This window comes from Oenanthe melanoleuca, chromosome 1A, assembly GCF_029582105.1.
Source record: "Oenanthe melanoleuca isolate GR-GAL-2019-014 chromosome 1A, OMel1.0, whole genome shotgun sequence".
Lineage (NCBI taxonomy): Eukaryota > Metazoa > Chordata > Aves > Passeriformes > Muscicapidae > Oenanthe > Oenanthe melanoleuca.
In genome coordinates this window covers 14,611,626-14,632,219 of record NC_079334.1, presented here as the reverse complement: position 1 = coordinate 14,632,219, position 20,594 = coordinate 14,611,626, and the positions used below count along the sequence as shown (strand labels likewise).

The window sequence follows — 20,594 nt, the reverse complement described above, 5'->3', positions numbered from 1 at the left end:
TAATGCAACAGACTTATTTCAAAGTCACATCGACTAATTTTAAACACCTCACTGGTACAGGTCACTTCATGTCTATTTGTCTGCCCATACCCCAATCAGTCTATCTACAAGGATGTTATAGAAGATGGTGTCAAAAGACTTGAAAAAGTCAACACAATGGCCATTGCTCTCCCCTCATCTACCAAGATATTTAATCTGTTTGGCTGATCAGGCATGATCACCCCTTCATAAATCAATGCTGAATACTCTCAGTCACTTCTTATTCTTAATATTTTTGGAAATTACCTGCAGAAGATTTGCTCCATAGCCTTCCCAAAAGTGATTAGCCTGGAGTTCCCTGGATCTTTCTCATCCTTCTTGAAGGCAGGATTGACATTTGTTTTATTGTAGCCCTCAGGAGCACCCTCTGACTATCATGACCATTCAAAGACAACAGACTGTCCTAGAGAGGGATATCAGACAGCTCCCTCAGCACCTTTATGTGCAATGCATCAGGTCCCACGGACTTCTGTATGTTCAATCTAAGTATTCCCTAACCTGATGTCCTGGTTTGAAGGACAGGTGTCTGCCAAGAAAGGCAGAAATTTTCCTTTGAAACAGAGACCCGAATTCCACTCCCCCCCAAATATTATAAACATTTGAATCAAGGACTCTGAGGCAGAGATAAGGGGGTAGGAATAACAGCTCTTTTACTAATATATCTAACTGTACCAGCAGAAACAACAGCAGTTGTTAAAATTACTAACAAAACAGAACAGATTATTTGGTTCCAGTCCTTTCTTTAGCTGTGAGCACGCTCTCTCTCGGCGGGAGCGGAGGTGGGAAGGGGCGACCGCGGCCGCGCCGGTCTCAGGGGGGAGCGGCTGGAGCGGGCAGCTCCTCGCTCACCGTTTGGGTTCTGGTGGTCAGCTGTGTCCGCAGAGACTGGAGGCTGTAGCAGGGCAGATGCAGGGCAGGTGATGGCAGAGGGTCTGGCTCTCCTGCCTTCGGCTGCGTGGCTCCAAGACCGAGAGGATCCCCCTCCCAGCTCACCGGAAACAGGAGTCCCCTCCGGAAGCATGAGAGCCCCTCCCCAAGCCGATCCCACCCACCCCTTTTGTCCAGAGCCAGCAAAGATCCGTGGTGCAACCGGCCAGCTCCATTAGAATGACAATGGGAAAAATTCCCCAAATTGACACAGTAATAGGAAAACACTCAACCCCCAACACCTGATCATCCTCCACAAAAGTTAGTTTTCCTTCTTTCTGAACCTGGTAGCAGTGACCTGGGACTGAGGAAGGCAGCTCTCACCAGCAAAAATGGAGGCTTTAAAATAAAAAAAGCAAACAAAACTGAGCAATTCAGGTTTTTGACATCCTTGGTCAGCAAGTTCTCTGTCCTTTTCAATGGAAGCAAATCAGGTAGCATCTTGTACAATTTTCCTGACCTAAGCCTGCTTTGACATATTGCTATGTGCCATTTCTCAACTTCTACTCTGACACATAGTTTTCTGATCTTGTTAAGATGTAAAAAAAATCTGGCTTTACCTTTTATGCACATAATTTACAGTATAAATTATAATATTTCACCTCTAAAAAATTCTCAGCTTGTACCTAGAGAACTCCAGTTGCACATTCACAGAGAACAAAGCATGGATCAGTCAAGTTTGGACTGGACTTCCAAGAATGGAAGCTGAATACCTTCAAATGCCTCTAAAGATGTGGAGGAAAAATTCAAAGTCTTGTTGTCATGGGAAAATGAAAGAAATGGGCATTAACAGAAAAAATGCACAATGGAAAAAAAAAAGATTTGGGGATGTTCAACACTCTGATGTTCTAGTGGCTGTCAATAGTTTTGTAGGCACCACAGAAAGCAAGAGCTAGAAGGCAGTAGTTAAAATTGCAGGAGGACTTTGTGTACAAGCTTATGGTCATAATCCTTGGTAGAAAATGGCAAGAGAAATATACACAAAGACCTGGATCCTCAAAGATACACAGGCAATGTATTGGGGTGGCTCAGTCTGTACCCGCTTGAGAATCTGGGCTAGAATTACTTACTTAATTATTTAACACTTGGGAGTGATGTCTAAAATGAAGGCATGTGGAAGAAAGGGACAGGCATAAACATATCACAGAGGCAGCCATTTAGGTAAATTCCTTTTTGGTAAGGCATCCCCAGCACTCCCCTCTGGTTATTATAACACCTACTCCAGACACTGTATTCTGTACAGCCCCAGTATGAAAAGAGAACCTTAAATCATACAGCAAAGCCACAAGTTATCTTGAATTAGTTGTAACAAATGCAGTGAAACTGGACATTTTTAAACATGTTAGGGAAAAGAAACCTCAGGGAAGAGAGACAGTAGTAACAACAATAATAAAGAATACTGTGAGGTTTCATGTAAAAAGTCTTAGGGGACATGACAATCATCACCTCTGTTTTACAGCTAGAGAAGCTGATGTATTGAGAGGCAAAACAACTCATCTAAGCTCACTCACAAGGTAAGTGACAGAGCAGAGAATGGAATCCCACTCTGACTCAGTACCCTGTTTACCCTGATATTGGCAAATCACCTGCAAGGAGTTCTCAAAAATGGAGGCAATGGCCAGGGAATTCTTTCAAGTTATTACTGTGAAGACTGCGGTAGAAAATATTTCCTCCTTTCTAAGTCAAGAGACAATTCATGGTCATGTCACTTAGACTTTGGAAAGATCTCCCATCATTTGTCCTTGGAGAATCAGCCTCAGAAATGCTGAAGAGAAGGATGATGTATACACACACACTGATCAATGTTGCCTTCCAGTGATTAAACACAAAAACTTCTTGTCTAGCTCCCCCACATCAATTGAAACGTCTTTTTACTCTACCAAATACACCTCTGGGCTTAATTCAGAACTTTTTAATTTTTTTTTTTAATTTTAAATTTTTTTTCTTTGTTGAAATTCACTACATATTAAAAACCTTTTGGTCCACTTCAACCTCCTCACATCTCCAAATCATACTTCCATCATATCTCAGATGTGAGAAATACGTTTCTCCCTTTTACCAGTTACTACAGCTGGTCAGTTCAGTATCTTACCAGCCACAGATGTCCTACATTCACCATCCTGTCCCTCTCCCCATATGACAAAGAGTTCCCCCCTCTTCTCCAATAAAAGTATGAAGTAAAGCAGCAACACCAGGCTGTAATCAGCTAAGAAATGGAACTGATCAAAACTCTAAACCATAAGCATGGAAGTAAACTATGAAAATATCAAACACAATTAAAACTCAAAATATTTAATCAATATTTACCAACTTACAGCAACTCTTGCTGTATTTATGTAAAGGGATAACATGAGGTTGCTGTTTTTTCTAAATACGGTTTTCAAAGGCATTTAATGTAGTTAATGTGCTTAACTCTTCACTTATGTGATCTGAAGGATCCTTCAGATCCTACTGAACAGCAGTGATTACTCAAAACAGGCATTTTTATTACCTTGCTGAATAAGCATCTGAGTTTACTAAAATGAAAGAACAAGGTATTCTCCAAAACAATTCCAAGAGGATTCTATGCAAGCTTTCAAACTGTAGACCCTCATAGTGAATATAATCCAACTTCCTGCAACACAGCCTGCAAAATTTCATCCCCTTAAACTTTGAGTACAATACCTGGAGTTCAAGAAGAGCAGGCAATCTAAAATTCAAATTTGCTTTGGTATAGAGAACAAAGATAGACATAAGCCATATTCATCAAAACAGAAGTGATCTTCAACTAAAAGCTACTTGGGTGGCTGGTGCCTTGATACTGCAATGTATCAACTTCTTTACCAATAGCAAAGTGTAAAATCTAATGTATGTTTGGTTTTGAGACATTGTGTGACCTGCTGGCTTATAGCTCATCTTTTTGGCTCTTACCAGTGCATAACCACATGGAAGGTGCATGGGGAGGTACAGGCTTGCCATTAGTAAACGTAGAAAGGGTGGCTAAACCCTGGAACACACTTCCTAGAGAGGTGATTGTTTTAAAAGACATTTGGTCAATGCCTTTAAGTGTGTGGTTTAACTTTTGGCCAACCCTAGAGTGGTTCAGCCCAGGAACATAAAAGAGCAAGATGAAAGCGGTGGAAACATGCTCTTCATGTCGACACAATAGCTTGGGCCCAGAAGAAATCTAACCATGCCTACAAAGAACTGTGACCAAAGATTTCAACTACCTACTCTACAGATACAGACAACTCAACATGTGTCTTCAGCTCTAATTTTGGCCCATCAAACAGAGGCACAAAACCCTGCTCTGCTGAAATTAGATCAACCTTTGATGGCAGAATTTGTCAAGAAGGAGGTGGGAAAGCATACCAGACAACTGCCAAGCTGGAAAATCTGTCCTTTTTTGCTCAAGTCCCCACAGGTTTTCATGTCTCTGCCTTGTGCTTCAGTTCATAATAGAAGCATACTCCCAATGACTAGCACTAATTCTGACAGCAACAGGATGTCTTATGTTGACTTAAGGATGGAGAGAGCACCAGCTAGAGATACTGCTCAAATTAACTGCCAAAAAAACAAACACCTACAGTCCACTCTAAGGCTGCTCTTGGTTCCTTCACAGGTCCATTGGTGACTGGAATGTTGAGGGAATGCACAGGAGCCAAGTGCTGGAGGCCTGACCTGGAGATTGCTTTCCTGCAAATTGAAAAGAAAAAGAAAAACCACAAATAAATTGAGTGTATATATGGAGTATGTATATAATGAATATATCTCTCCAACATAATTACTCAACATCCTCCCCAGCCTTCTCCAGAAATCAGAAGAGGCAGCAACGCATTTCATTTCAGTTTCAGTGAAATGAGGCTTGAACGCCATCTCCTGCTAAAGCTGCTTAGGAAAAGAATAAAGCAACCTGATCACTGGAAATTACTCTTTAATGGAGATCAGTTACTCATCTGGCACTAAGCTGAAATATCAAATCCAGTGGACTATCTGTGGTTATGTTTGCCAGTGTCAGCGAAGTCCTCATTCATTACACCTATTCCTTACGCATAACTAGATCTGTTGAATCAATTCATGTAATATTTCAAAAAACATTTATAGGAGAGACAAAATACGAGTTTTTCACAAATAATCAAAATTACTTTTACTTAGTTTATAGGCTGGAAAAAGGCATCCATTCGGCATCCAACTATATAAAATAGGACATGAGGATGCCACACGGAAGGGAAGTCATAAACTGCTACTTTCTTTGATCATATCAGAATACCTCAAGGAATTACAGCTTCTTTCCACTTATATTTAAGTACTATCTTTCTGATCCAAAGTAATTTTTGCAGCTCTTGAGGCAGAGATGTGACCTGCCTCAGAAGTCATAGGTGGTGGCCAGAAACACTCCTGAAGCTGGCTCCAGAGTATGGAGGGGATGCGCGCCCTCCACCTGTCTCCCTGGAGACACCCAGCCTTGACAGAGCTGCCTCCACCAGTGAGCCCTCAGGTGGAAATACAGTACGCTACCGATGCAAAGCTCTGTTGCACCCGAACAGTCTCTCTCCTACAGCTTCCCGACATTATTGCATTGTATGTATTAGAACCTGACAGTAGTGGCCAAAATAATCTCACAGCTTCAGCTGCAGTGATTCAGAAGAGGACAAAAATAATCTCAGGGAGATATTTCCCTTTGTAGGCCAAATACGTACATAACCCCACAAAGTAAAATGGCAGGCTGTTTGTGTAAAATGCATTTTTGTGATACCGCTCCCACAGTGCTGCAGCTATTTATAGCATCTCCTAGTCTTGCCTAGTCCCAAGGCAATAAAGGTCAATTGAGCCAGTGGAGACAATGCAGGTCAGCCATATGCTTAATAAATCTTTTCATTGTCCTGAAAATACACAGTGCAATATATATCTGCATTAAAAGAGGTTTGGAAGCCTTGCTGCTCACAGTGAATGTCTGGAAGAACTGAGTGAAGTGAAGCAGAACCTCTTAAATCCCCTCTTTTATGGGCAGCATGAACAACTCAGAACATTAACATCAGCCTCTGATCATCCAATGCCCTCTTTCTACTTAATATGGGCAAAAATGACATTAAGGTTTTTTTTCCAAAATACTTTGCAATTGACAAAAAAAGGGAAGAAGCCCAAGGAAAATACTTTTACCATCTGGCAGTGTATCAGGAGGGAACAATTTAGCAAGAAAAATTTTATGCCAAATATATAAGTACAACACATACTACACATCTCAATAATTGGATTAAGGCCTTAGAGAAATAAGCTACAAGAAACTAAAACAATTATTTTAAAATATATTTTTCAAGAAAACTTCCCAATTGTAAGAGTCCATCTAAGAGCCTCTTGTTTGTTCTGCCCAACGACCCTCGCCTGAGGCCTAAAGAACTGCAGTTTAAAGGCGCTGGCCAGGGAAGAGAAGAATGCCAAGTGACTGTTCTCAGTTGGTGCCCATCCCAACCAGGGCCGATCTGCTCCCTCAGGTGTGAGAACAATGGACTGGTAACGGTGTGCTGCTCCTACGCAGGCTACTTGCTGCAGGACTGGTCACAAGGACCGTTGGTGTGCCTGGAGAATGACATGGTGCGCTGCTCCTACGCAGGCCACTTGCGCACTGTCCTGTTTCCACCTGCTTCTTGGAGCAACGATCTCCACATACAATAGTCCATAAATCTTCCCACCTTTTGGCCAGTCGCCCGACGCCTTGGAAAAGACTATAAAACATACCTTCAAACTGAAGACCCCTGAGATCTCCCCGGACGGCAACGGACATCTATTGGCCGGTTCCACAAGGATCATCTGCCCGTCTTGGTAGCTATAATCCCAACCCCTTTTCTTTCTCTCTCTCTCTCTCTCTCTCTCTCTCTCTGTCTCTCTCTCTCTCTTTCTCTCTGTCCCTCTATCGCATTTTGTTGGCACTAAATAAAAGTGCATCTTTTGCAAAAGTAAACTGGTTTTGTCCCCTGCTGTGTCTTTTGCGCTTTGAGATCCCTAAAAGAACCTATCAGGACTCCGCATGTGGTGTGGACCCTGACACCAATATTTGGCAGTCTCCTTCCATGTTGTTTTTGGCATCAAGGTAGTTATTCAGGCTTCCTAAACACAAGAGTACATTCTTATGTCTATTTCATAATAGACATTCATAACATGTTAGTTTATTTGGGTGGAAATAGGGCAGTAGCCCTTTTTCCACTCTGCATCACTGACAGGGGTAAAGTAAACCTACTTAGGCCTGTCGTCAAAACAGAGGAAGGTAAATATGTGTAATAAGTGCTAGCAGATGTCTCAGCACCAAGCCTCAGATACTATTTCAAGTCAGAATTAGAGATGTGCAAGCCTCCCACAGGAGAACCTGAGACTTAGGCCACATTTCTTTAAGAGCAAGCCGAGGCTGATAAGCTTTTTTGGGGAAGACCTGACACAGTTTTGTGCCAACAGCCTGCCCTTCCTCTGCATACCAAGCTGGATTTATGGTTTTGTCTGAGAAGTATGCAAAACACAAGCATGACAATAATTCCTTTTTTTTTTTTTTTTTTTTTTTTTTTTTTTTTTTTTTTTCCTGGTCTGTTTTAACATAAAAGCCTTAAAATTATCTCAGGGACAGCAAATTTGCATGAGCCAGCCAGAAGTGACCCTTAGGCTCAGGAACATGCTAAAAAAGTCTACTTTTGCACAATTTCTTATCAGAATTTTCTCGCAGAGCAAAGAAAGACAGAATGTCAAAACACACTGTATGCACTGCAGAAGTCTTTCCCATCAAAAAAGGAGGCCAAGCTAAAGTGCAAACACATGGCCTTCTGTTCTGGTTTAGGACAAATTAGAGGAAAACCCCCGGAAGGAGGCCCCCAAAAAACAAACCCCCACAACTCCTCCCCTCACCACCAGGTTTGGGAAGAATTTCCTCAGAGGAAAAGTGGAAAAAGCCTCTTTATTTTGCAAACACAAAAAAAACACTTCCCAACACAAGAAAAAACAGCCACAGATGACAAAAGAAACTCTTTCACCAGTCTGAGAGGATGAACAAATTCAGAAAGTCTCCGGCACCGGGGACGGCTGAATGCTTAATGCTTATCAGGAAAATGCAGACTCCGGGGACACCTCGATGTTCCTAGGTCCTGGTCCAGAACAGGTTTGGATGGTATTCCAGCTAAACTAACTAATAAGAAAAAGCAGAGGCAAAGCAAAGCAAAGCCAAGCCCGCAAAAGCAAGCGCCAAGCTGGCAAAGCGGGCAGCAAAGCCCCCGAGCCCCCCCACACCAAGCCCAGATGATGGGGGAAGGGCGCCAGCTAACTAGACAAAACAAACCTTCACAGAGTCAATTCTGAAAGCACCAAACATATTTCCAGCCATGAGCAGCACACATGATTGGGGATACAAAGCATCGTAACGTCACCCCAGGACATTCCACCCCTTATCTCCATCTTGTAAACATATTAAAAACTTCATTAAGTAAAAACTTTCATTTCACTTGCTCAAACCTTTGACACTTACACATTTCCTTCCATCTCACTTGCTCAGACCTTCAACACTTATACATTTCCTACATTTCCTTCTGTCTCACCCACAATCACATCTCCCTGAGGTACACATCACGTTGTTCCATCTCTCTGCATTATCCACCATGTACAACCTGGTCCTTGAGCAAAGACAATCCCACGAATGGGTTTGCCTGTACTCGAGGCAGAATTGATCCATACTGTCTTCCCTAACAAACCTCTGACATGGGCCACTGGGACTTTATCTCCGTCTACTATATTAAGGGACTCAGACTGGGCGGGACCTGCTCAGCTGGTGGAACCTTGGGTCTTAACTAACCAGGTGGCCTTTGCTAAATGCTGCTCCCAGTTTTTGAAAGACCCTCCACCCAATGCTTTCAAGGTGGTTTTTAATAATCCATTGTACCTGTCCACTTTACCTGCAGCTGGTGCATGGTAGGGGATGTGGTACACCCATTCAATGCCATGTTCCCTAGCCCAGGTGTTAATAAGGTTATTCTTGAAATGAGTCCCATTGTCTGGTTCAATCCTCTCAGGAGTACCATGCCTCCAAAGAACCTGCTTTTCAAGGCCCAGGATGGTGTTGTGGCATGTAGCATGAGACACAGGGTAGGTTTCCAACCATCCCGTGGTGGCTTCTACCATGGTTAGTACATAGCGCTTGCCTTGGCGGGTTTGAGGCAGTGTGATGTAATCAATCTGCCAGGCCTCTCCGTACTTGTACTTGGACCATCGCCTCCCATACCAGAGGGGCTTCACCCACTTGGCCTGCTTGATGGCAGTCTCACAGTCATGGATAACCTGGGAAATACTGTCCATGGTTTGATCCATCCCTCAGTCTCGTGCCCACTTATAGGTGGCGTCTCTACCCTGGTGCCTGAGGCATCATGGGCCCATTGTGCTAGGAACAATTTTCCCTTGTGTTCCCAATCAAGGTCTATCTTCGCACACCCCTATCTCTGCAGCCTGATCTACTTTCTGATTGTTTTGCTGCTCTTCATTAGCTCTACTTTTGGGGACATGGGCATCCACATGGCGAGCCTTCACAGGTAGTTTCTGTAGCTGGATAACGATGTCTTTCCACTCTTCAGCAGCCCAAATTGGTTTTCCTCTACGCTGCCAGTTCACCTCTTTCCATCTCTTCAGCCATCCCCACAGAGCATTGGCTACCATCCAGGAATCAGTGTACAAATAAAGCTTTGGCCACGTCTCTCTTTCTGCGATGTCTAGGGCCAGTTGAATGGCTTTGAGTTCAGCAAATTGACTTGATCCGCCCTCTCCTTCAGTAGCCTCTGCGACCCGTCATGTGGGGCTCCATACAGCTGCTTTCCACCTTCGATTCATCCCAACGATGCAGCAGGAACAGTCGGTGAATAGAGCGTAACGTGTCCTCTGCTGGCAGTTGGTTGTATGGTGGAGCTTCTTCAGCCTGTGTCACTGGTTCTTGTTCCTCATCTGTGACACCAAAGCTTTCACCTTCGGGCCAGTTTGTAATTATTTCCAAAATCCCAGGGCGATTCAGTTTTCCAATCCAGGTGCGCTGTGTGATGAGGGCAATCCACTTGCTCCATGTAGCACTGATGGCATGGTGGGTGGAGCAAACCTTTCCTCTGAACATCCATCCCACCACTTGTAGTCAGGGTGCCAGGAGGAGCTGTGCTTCCGTGCCAATCACCTCTGAAGTGGCTTGAACTCCTTCATAGGTGGCCAAGATTTCCTTCTCTGTTGGGGTGTAGTTACCTTCAGACCCTCTCTAGCTCCGACTCCAGAATCCCAGTGGTCAGCCTCAGGTCTCACCCGACACCTTCTGCCAAAGGCTCCAGGACAGACCATGGCTCCCGGCTGCAGAGTAGAGCACGTTCTTCGCATCTGGTCCCGTCCTGACTGGGCCAAGGGCTACAGCATGAGCAATTTCCTGCTTGATCTGGGCAAAAGCTTGTTGCTGCTCAGGATCTCAATAAAAATGATTCTTCTTGCAGGTAACCAGGTAAAGAGGGCTCACAATTTGACTGTACTCAGGGATGTGCATCCTCCAGAAACCTATGGCGCCTAAGAAAGCTTGTGTCTCCTTCTTGTTGGTTGGTGGGGACATAGCTGTGATTTTGTTAATGACATCACTAGGAATCTGATGCTGTCCATCTTGCCACTTCACTCCCAGGAACTGGATCTCCCGAGCAGGTCCCTTAACTTTACTCTTCTTGATGGCGAAGCCGGTTTCCAGGAGGATTTAGATAATTTTCTCTCCTTTCTCAAACACTTCTGCTGCTGTGTTCTCCCACACAATGATGTCATCAATATATTGTAAATGTTCTGGAGCCTCGCCCATTTCTAGTGTAGTCTGGATCAGTCCATAACAGATGGTAAGACTGTGTTTCCATCTCTGGGACAGTCAGTTCCACTGAACACCCCTCCAGGTAAAGGCAAACTGAGGCCTGCATTCTGCTTCCAGAGAAATGGAGGAAAATGCATTGGCGATATCGATAGTTGTGTACCACTTCACTGCCTTGGACTCCAGCTCGTACTGCAGCTCCAGCATGTCCGGCATGGCAGCACTAAGTGGTGGAGTCACTTCATTCAATGCACGGTAGCCCACTGTCAATCTCCATTCCCCTTCAGATTTACGCACAGGTCAAATGGGGCTGTTGAAGGGTGAGTGGGTTTTGCAGACCACCCCTTGGCTCTCCAGCTCATCTTATGGATGGGAACCACAGCATCTCGAGTTGTTCTATATTGTTGAAGTGGCAATTGGTACCCTTTGCTATTCTACCTTCAGAAGTCCTACTGTAGTTGGATTCTTGGACAGTCCAGGCAAGGTGTTCAATTGCCAGATGCCATCTGTCACCACAGCTGCTATCCCAAATGCCCACCTGAGTCCTTTTGGGTCTTTAAAATACCCCCTTCAGATGTAATCTATTCCAAAAATACATGGGGCCTCTGGGCCAGTCACAATAGGGTGTTTTTTCCATTCCTTTCCAGTCAGACTCATTTCAGCTTCCACCAAGGTAAAGTCCTGTGATCCACCTGTCACGCCAGTGATAGAGACATGTATCTTGATGGGACATGCCCCCATGTATCTTGATGGGACTAATGTACATTTTGCACCAGTGTCAACCAAAGCTTTATACTTCTGTGGTTTCAATGTGCCAGGCCAATGAATCCACACAGTCCAGAAAACACGATTTTCCCTCGTCTTGACCTGGCTAGAGGCAGGGCCCCTCCAAGCCTGTTTATTCTTCTTTCCTGGGGCACATGTCTTAGAGGTTCCTTCAAGAGGATCAGACATGTCATCATCATCATCATACTTAGCACTTTGGCTACGGGCAACTAGAGCTGCTCTCCTTTTGGCAGAACTTCCTCTTTGAGTCTTACCTTCCTTCAATTCGCGCATCCGTTGTGCCAGAGCAGCAGTAGATTTTCTGTCCCATCTCCTAATGTCTTCTCCACAATCATGCAGGAAGAACCACAACTCAGCTTGTGGGGTGTACCTTCTCTTCCCATCAGGAGAACATTTGCATTGGATACCAGGGTCTCTAACTTGTACAGCTGAGATTTAGAGGAGGTCCTCCTTAATCTCCTCCCTGAGTCTCTTATGATTCTCCTCTATCTTATCTTCTAATTTCTGTAGACATGTTTTCACAGCTGCGATTCTGGCATGTGTTGGGCCATGTACAGTATCTGCATATGCTCGGAGCTTCTTTGCCATATGAGTACAGTCTCATATATCTCATCCCGCTTCATTATTGCTAAAGCAAAAGCCCAGGTCACATGAGTTTTCTCCACATCACAGGTGTACATGGTACCAAGTCCGGATTCTTAGTTGTTACATCATCTGAGAAAATAATCTCTGCCACTGCCATTTCTCTCAGGCGTGGGATCCCTTGTTCTATAGTCTTCCATTGTGTCTGCTGCATATAAAGATCATCTGCACACAGGTATCTTTGTGCTACATTGTCCAGGACCCATGCCCAGAGGCTGTGAGGGTTAGCCCCCCTCATCATTCCTTGGTCGATGACAGGATCATGTGACAGGGATCCCAAATGCCTTGTTTCAGTGCCATCCAGAATTGTAGCCTGGCCTGCAGCATCTCAAAGACGGATCAACCAACTAAATATAGACTCATCAGGTCATCAAGTGTAATCCTTTCTTAGACCACGGAGGTCCTTTATGGAAAAGGACTCAATATTGGCCTCTGATCTTGCACCGGTTGCTTTCACTCCTGGTTTTATTTCAGGAGGCGTTGAGGGTCCTTCTCCTGCATCGTCATCATCATCATCGTCCTCCACTGGTTGATCGGTCTTCTCTGTGCACTTTCCACTTCTCATGCTAGTAGCAACAGCCATTGGTTGAGGCTTACTGTCTGGTTTAGCCCCTGGCCTCGAGCCTGGGATGTTGGCTGCAGCCTGAGTGACTGGGATAGTAGTTGTTTTATCTCCCTGTTCCCTTTCCTCTGTCTGTGGCCCTACAGTACCTAGCAGGGGGCGATAAACATATGCCAGGGCCCAGCTCACTGCAATGATCTTTTTTTCCTTAGGGCTATCATGGCACTTCTCTTTCAGGTACTTTTCCACCTCAGCTGAATTCTGAATTTGTTCGCATGGAAAATCCCAGACTATAGGGTCAGAAAATTCCTTTAAGATTTGGCCCATGTCCTCCCATTTCCCACACCACTCAGGATTCCTCACACTTTGCTCTGCTCCTAAGTCAGGAGTCTCTCTAAAAATCTCACCTCTCATTCTATATAAACTGCAGACTGTATAAAGAAAGCTTACTAAATTAAACACCAGAAAGATGGTCTCTTTAACATTCTGGGAAAACTGAACATTCTCTAATAGAGATGCAAAAAATTCAGAGGAGAAGAAGGAAAACAAAGGCTGAAAAGGCTCCTCTCCTGCTTCTCCTCTAACAAACTGGGTGCACAATCATAACCATGAACCATACATTCCTGGAACAGAATCCAGAATCTTTATAAACCTCCTGCAAGCCATTGCAACCAAGCTCAACTCAAGGAATATTCTGGTCACTGTCCCTCTACTACAGAAACTATGTATAAGGGACAATACTGGAGCTATTTCCGGATAAGAAAATAAACCTAAAGACCACAGGGGTATTAAAACCTCAAAAAACTCTAGTGACCAAAAACAACCAGCCTCCATCACAAAAGACACTATAATTTCAAACAACACCTATACCAATAAAAAGTAATATAGTTTTTTCCACTTTCTTGAACCCGTGACATTGGGCACCAAATGTATTGTCCTGGTTTAGGACAAATTATAGGAAAACCCCCGGAAGGAGGCCCCCAAAAAACAAACCCCCACAACTCCTCCCCTCACCACCAGGTTTGGGAAGAATTTCCTCAGAGGAAAAGTGGAAAAAACCTCTTTATTTTGCAAACACAAAAAAAACACTTCCCAACACAAGAAAAAACAGCCGCAGATGACAAAAGAAACTCTTTCACCAGTCTGAGAGGATGAACAAATTCAGAAAGTCTCCGGCACCGGGGACGGCTGAATGCTTAATGCTTATCAGGAAAATGCAGACTCCGGGGACACCTCGATGTTCCTAGGTCCCGGTCTGGAACAGGTTTGGATGGTATTCCAGCTAAACTAACTAACAAGAAAAAGCAAAGCAAAGCAAAGCAAAGCCAAGCCAAGCCCGCAAAAGCAAGCGCCGAGCTGGCAAAGCGGGCAGCAAAGCCTGCGAGCCCTCCCCCTAAACCCAGACGATGGAGGAGGGGCGCCAGCTAATTAGACAAAACAAAACTTCACAGAGTCAATTCTGAAAACACTGAACATAATTCCAGGAATGAACAGCACACACGATTGGGGATACAAAGCATCCTAATATCACCCCAGGACACCTTCTAATAAATATAAAACAGACAAGAGATGGGAAAATGGGGGGCAAGGAAAGGTAGCACAAATTTGATAACAGAGCAGATGCTGAGTGTATCCAGGTGATCATATCTCATATTGCTTTGATAAATTACACCACCTGGCACTTTTCCAATGGTAAGGTAACATGATTGGCTTTTAGTCATCTTTCCCAAAAATTTCATCTCCACCATGCTGAGTGCATGAATGAAAACACAGGCTTGACAGACACCCTTTCCAATATTAGTAATCACTGTTTCCCTGATAAGAGACAAGCAGTAAAACTGAATCTGTCATTTCATCATCTATTCCATTCTTCAGACTATGAAAAGCACAACTTTGTTAAAATGGGCACAACCAGCCCAATTGCTGATGTAGTAAACCAACAGCTAGGAAATATTTTGAGCTGTATTTCCATAACTACTTTTTCACATCCAGTAATCATTTATTTGTAGTAGATATTATTATTGACTTAGCTAACACACCACCATTGAGAACAAGCATGGGTAAACAAAAATGCCTATGTCATCAAATATAAAACAGACAATAATCTCTGATACTTATTCCATAGTTGATATCACTAAGGAAATTCTTTAACAGAGTAGTCAACTGTCTTGAAAACCAGACATTCAAGACATTCAAGTATACTAACTTCTGGAGACCCAGAAAGGTATTGCCAATTAGGGAACATGAGAGGCCTCTCTCATGGCCTTCTCTTGATACTCCTGTTCTGTTCCCTGGGTCAGCCCCTCTCCCTGTCCCTCAGTCTCTGGTCACTCCCACCCTAATTCCCTGTTCGCCCTTTACCCTAACTTCACCCTTGTGCCACCCCCATGTCCCTTGGTATTGGCTGGCCCCTGATGCTCTCCCCGCCCTGCTCATCCCATGTACTTTTGTGGACCCTCACAAGAGCCTTCACCTTTGTTCCCTGAACTTTGGATGATACAGGCCTGTGGCTGAAATAAACATCTTTGTAAAACTCTCACAAAGGTCTTTCCTGCTTCTTTAGTCGCCTTCACCCCAACCAACTACTAGATGCAACAAATGGTGCCCGAAAAGGGACCATCTACTCCATAAATGCATCTACATCAACCAGCCTGAGACTGTTTTTTAATGTTACTGTGGTGAGTTTGAAACTTCGTGGTGAGAGGAATGTTACATTTGTCTTTACAAATAAATTGTAAATCTGTTGGTAGATAAAGTTAGCACCTAGAGATAAAAGAAACAATGGGAGGGATTACACTGATTGGTGAATGGAAAAAGAGATTTGCCTTTACAAACAAACTGTAGGTTTGCTGGTAAATGAAATTGGGTAACAGAAGATGAAAGAAGCAACAGGGGGGGAAACTATGAATTCTACAAGAATTAAAAATTAAAAGGGAGGGTTATACATTAGAGGGGAATGTCAGGTGTCAGGCGTTCCGGGAAGTCTGTGCCTCTCAAGTACCTCAGCCAATGGGGAAAGAGAGAGGGAAAAGCAGCCGGGAAATTAGGATAAAAAGGGAGGCTGCGTCCTCCGAAAATTCGAGAGATCCCAGGGGAATGCCCCATGGCCTCTCCCTTTATTTGAATAAAGCAAAAAGGACTCCTCTGTCTCCTTTTTGGACATAAACCTCTGGTGTTTGTGGATTAATTTTCCTTACAATTTGGGGGCTCGTGTCCGGGATATTTCCACCGTCCAGGGTGGCAGGCAGCGGTGGAGCTGAAGGCGTGCTCACCCAGTCTGGTGATCAGCTCCCCTGGGTGCCGGCTGGCCCCGGGCGATTGATTGGGTTCCCGAGACTGTCCAGGAGACAGACGAGTGGCGGACCAGGGGTCCGTGAAGAGTCCGCAGGGAAGGACCAGTGAAAATCTCACCGGTGAGTAAAATGGGATCCTCGGGGAGCAAACCTGGGAGGGCGCCCATGGAGGGCAGCACAGGTACACCTGGGAGGGCACACATGGAGGGGTGCACAGGTGAAACAGGGAACCCATGGAGGGCAGCACAGGTACACCTGGGAGGGCGCCCATGGAGGGCAGCACAGGTGAAACGGGGAACCCATGGAGGGCAGCACAGGTAGACCTGGGAGGGCAGCCATGGAGGGTTGGTTGCACAGGTGAAACAGGACACCCATGGAGGGTTGGAAGGGTGAAGCCGGGAAAGGGCCCCCGGAGAGTCCCTTGGGGAAAGTGCTGGGGTCTTGGGACAGATTGTATATTCACTCAGAGGTAACTATGAAAATTATGGTAAAATATTGTTATTTTGTGTGGCCAGAGTATAAGTTGTCAAAGGGGCTTATTAAGGCCATGTTATATAGATGCCCTGGGGGGGCAATAAGGGAAATCGAGAAGGGGACTCGATAGTCCATGGCCTGAGGGGCAAAAACGGGAGTCGAGAGAGGGTCTCGACAGCGGCGGGGTGGATGGAGAGTGTTTGTGCGTTACAACAGAATTGAAGAGGAGTGTGTGATAAATATGGGTGAGGCAATGAGCGGCAGGGCCGGGCACGGAGCTGCGGGACCGAGAACACGGGCTGGGGGCTGTGGGTCTGCCGGTGCTCTGTGCCGGGCTGTGCCTGACACCGACACCCCCGGGCAGGGCCGGCAGTGTCCGCTGGCCCCCGTGAGGCTGCGGGATGCCCAGCCGCCCGTGAGGCTGCGGGACGTGCTCGCTGGGAGCACCGGTGGGGGAGAAGTGTTTGGACTGTGACAGGACAGGCACAGGTTCTGGTATACGGTGTGTGATAAAGAAAAGGAGAACAAAAAATAAAGGAATATTTGGGAAATGCGGATTATACATGGAAGGATTGGAATTTTCTTTTGGGAGTTTTGTTTGGGTCATCGGAGAGACGAATGGTTTTGCGGGGGGCTCGGCAGCTGTGAGGGGATGGGCGTCCGCGGGCAGCGGGGGGGCTGTACCCAATGCACCTACAGTGGATGGTGCCGTCCCCCAGGCGGACCCCCAGTGGGACCCAAATAACCAGGCTAGTTTGGCTCGCCTCCTTGATTACCGTGCTTATCTGATCAGGGCAATCAAGTCAGCGGCTCTCAAAGCTAACAACGTAGCTAAGGCTATGTCGTTAGAACAGGAGAAACAGAAAAGTCCCTCTCATTGGTTGGAGAGGATTATGGATGCCTTGAGGAAACATGGGGGGATGGATCCTGAGGGGCCAGCCTTTAACACATTGCTGAAAGTGCAATTTGTTACTAAGGCTTGGCCTAATATAAGAAAAGGAGTACAGAAAGATGAAAAGTGGCAAAATAAGCCTCTGGAAGAATTGGTTAGAAAAGCACAGCAGATATATGTGAGAAGGGATGAGGAAAAGGCAAAGGATAAGGCAAAGATAATGGCAGAGTTTTTGCAGCCCCAAAGGAATAAACCGCAGGGTCCAAGGGGTCCCCCGGGACAGAGCGGACGGGGTTGGCCACAGGGAAGTGGCAGAGGCATCCCCTCTTCGGCAGGGGAAAGCCAATCCAAACCGCGGCTGGGGAGGAACCAGTTTGCTATTTGCAGGGCAGAAGGGCATTGGAAAAATGAGTGTCCGCAGAAACAGCTGGACCCTCAGGAAGAGGAAGTCCAGAGGATAATGGAAATGGATTGTTAGGGGTGTCAGGGGCTCCTATTATATCAAGGACCCACTACTCAGGAGCCCTTGATAACTTTTAAGGTGGGTCCAGATCGAGAGGAGGTGTGTTTTTTAGTAGACACAGGGGCCTCCCAATCCACCTTAAATTTTATACCTAGAGGGGGAAAATTGTCAAAAAGATCTGTGGTTATTCAAGGAGTGAGTGGAAAGGATGAGGGAGTGTATTTTATTCAACCACTGTTAATCGATGTGGGGGACAGGTTTAAACTGCTTAATTTCCTTGCAAAAAAGGGACTTAGAGTGTCCAAAAAGAAAGCTCAGTTAGTAGAAAAATAAAAAAAAAAAGAAAAGTCAAATATTTGGGACACATTCTGACTGAGGGGTTACAGTGTATTGATCCAGAAAGAATAAAAGGGATTTTGCAAATATCATTTCCCCAGGCTGAAAAGGAGCTACGGCAATTTTGGGGTTGGTAGGGTACTGCAGAGCTTGGATCGAGGATTTTTCTGTTGTGGCTAGACCTTTGTGTAACTTTTAACCCAGAGCGGTCCTGGTGTTGTGATGTGGACACCAGAGGTGGAGCAGTGCTTTGGAAAATTAAGGGATAGATTGGTAAGTGCCTCGGTCTTAGCTCTTCCGGACACAGAAAGGGAATTTCAACTACATGTGGGTGTTGAGCTGGGTCATGCTAGAGGAATTTTAGTGTAAAAGAATGAGGGACAGGAGGCCTGTCGCCTGTTTTTTACATTGTTAGACCCAGTGGGCAGAGGCTGGCCCCGTTGTCTGCAGAACTGTGCAGCCACAGCTCTGATGGTGGCTGAGGCAAGAAAGCTTACAAGGGGAGGGTATCTGATCGTAAAGGTTTCACATCAGATTAAAGCTTTGTTAACTGAGAGAGCCTCTAAGTGGATGACGAGCGCTCAATTATTACAGTGTGAATCTTATTTAATGGAACAGGAAGATTTAGAATTTAAAAATGGGAAACTGTGGGAAGAACGAGGTTTATTAAATTGTAGGGGGAAAGATGTTAGCCCATGAGAACTTAGTCTCTCACCTATTAGAGGTGGTGAATTTACCAAAAAGGGTGGGAATAATCCACATTAAGGGGCATCAGGCAGGGTATTCAGAGGAGGCAATAGAAAACCGACTGGCGGATAAAGAAGCTCAGAAAGCTGCATTGTTGCAAAAAATCTCTAAGATCCTCCCCTTACTCCCAGTAACTGCACCGCTGTCGGAGAAACTGTCTTTCCCACTAGAGGAACTTAAGATAATTTAAAAAGTGGGGCAGAAGAAAGAGCAAATAATTGGTTTACAAGGGATGGGAGGCAGTGGATCCCAAAAGCTCTGGCCTTACAATTGTTAAAACAACTTCATGGAGTCATTAGGGCTCTCGAGGGCTGGCAGAAGTCTTCCTAAAAATGTATGCTGCTGTGGGTCTCTTTAGCTTGGCAAAACGAGCTATTGAGGGTTGTTTGACTTGTGCTAAAACCAATAACAAAATTACAAAGAAACTTGCCAGGGGAGAGAGGCCTTGGGCTGTAGTCCTTTCCAGAGATGTCAGGTGGATTTTACTAAAATGCCCCGAGTGGCAAGGTTTAAATATCTTCTGGTAATAGTATGTCAATTAACAGGGTGGCCAGAAGCATTCCCTACTTTTTCAGCAACTACAGGATCAGTTGTTAAAGTATTTTTGGAACAAATAATTCCAAAATATGGATTGTGGAAGCAATAGACTCAGGAGAACTCATTTTACAGAAAAAAAAAAAAAAAAAAAAATTCTTCAAGAAGTTATGAGTGCTTTAGGGATACAATGGAACCTGCATACCCCCTGGCACCCCCAGAGTTCGGGTCGGGTTAAAAGAATGAATGGAAAAATAAACACCTTCTAAAGCTGGTAATAAAAACCAAGATGCCGTGGGTACGGCTCCTGCCCCTGGCTTTGGCAAGAATAAGGGCCAGACCCAGGAAAGATATTCAATTATCTCCCTTTGAATTAATGTTTAGAATTCCTTACCTTTGTAATTCTCAGCCTAGTGGGGGTGGGGTAGAGATAAGTAATGTGTATTTGAGACATTGTGTGGCTTGGATGCTGTCTGTTGTGAAATCTCTTTGACAGGAGGCTCAGCTGGCACAGACCCTGCCTTTGGACTTTGCTGTTCACAACATCCAGCCAGGAGATAGGATCCTAGTTAAGGAGTGGAAAGAAGCACCGCTGGTGGTGAAGTGGCGTGGACCGTTCCAGGTGTTGCTGACCACAGAAACAGCCGTCAAGACAGCTGAACACGGGTAGACCCATCACACTCGGGTCAAGGTCCCTGAGGCCCCAGAGATTTGGACATCTCAGCTGGAGGAGAGGGACGAGAAGCCGCAACTAACACTCCGCAGGGGCGGACTGGAGCAGTAGCAAGTGCGTCGACATCGAGGGAAGCCTCGTGTGCCCACCCACGGACTGCCTGCTGAAAGTCTGTGTGGGCATCCCTCCTCTCAGATCTCCAGTCTGGCTGGGGGGCCAGCCCTTTGCTGTCACTGTTTTCTTTGTGCTAAGCTGTTTCTGTGCCTTCACTCACCACAGGTGCAAAAGACAACGTGAAAGTAAAAATTAAGTTAGGGAATTATATAACACCATCAGAATGTTTCTCTTAATAATCTTACCTTTATACTGTCAGTTAGGGTGGGGCCAGGAATGAGAAAATAAGTTTTTTACT

The 20,594-nt window shown here is 45.2% G+C and overlaps 1 protein-coding gene across 1 annotated transcript in view; it reads right to left on the bottom strand.

Moving 5' to 3' along the window:
* The window catches only part of DGKI (diacylglycerol kinase iota), a 216,248-nt gene that overhangs the window by 118,736 nt on the left and 76,918 nt on the right, over positions 1–20,594 (bottom strand). The window contains exon 2 of the mRNA XM_056482414.1: positions 4,533–4,641. Coding sequence (XP_056338389.1) covers positions 4,533–4,641 — 109 coding nt within the window. The remainder of the gene's footprint in view (positions 1–4,532; positions 4,642–20,594) is intronic.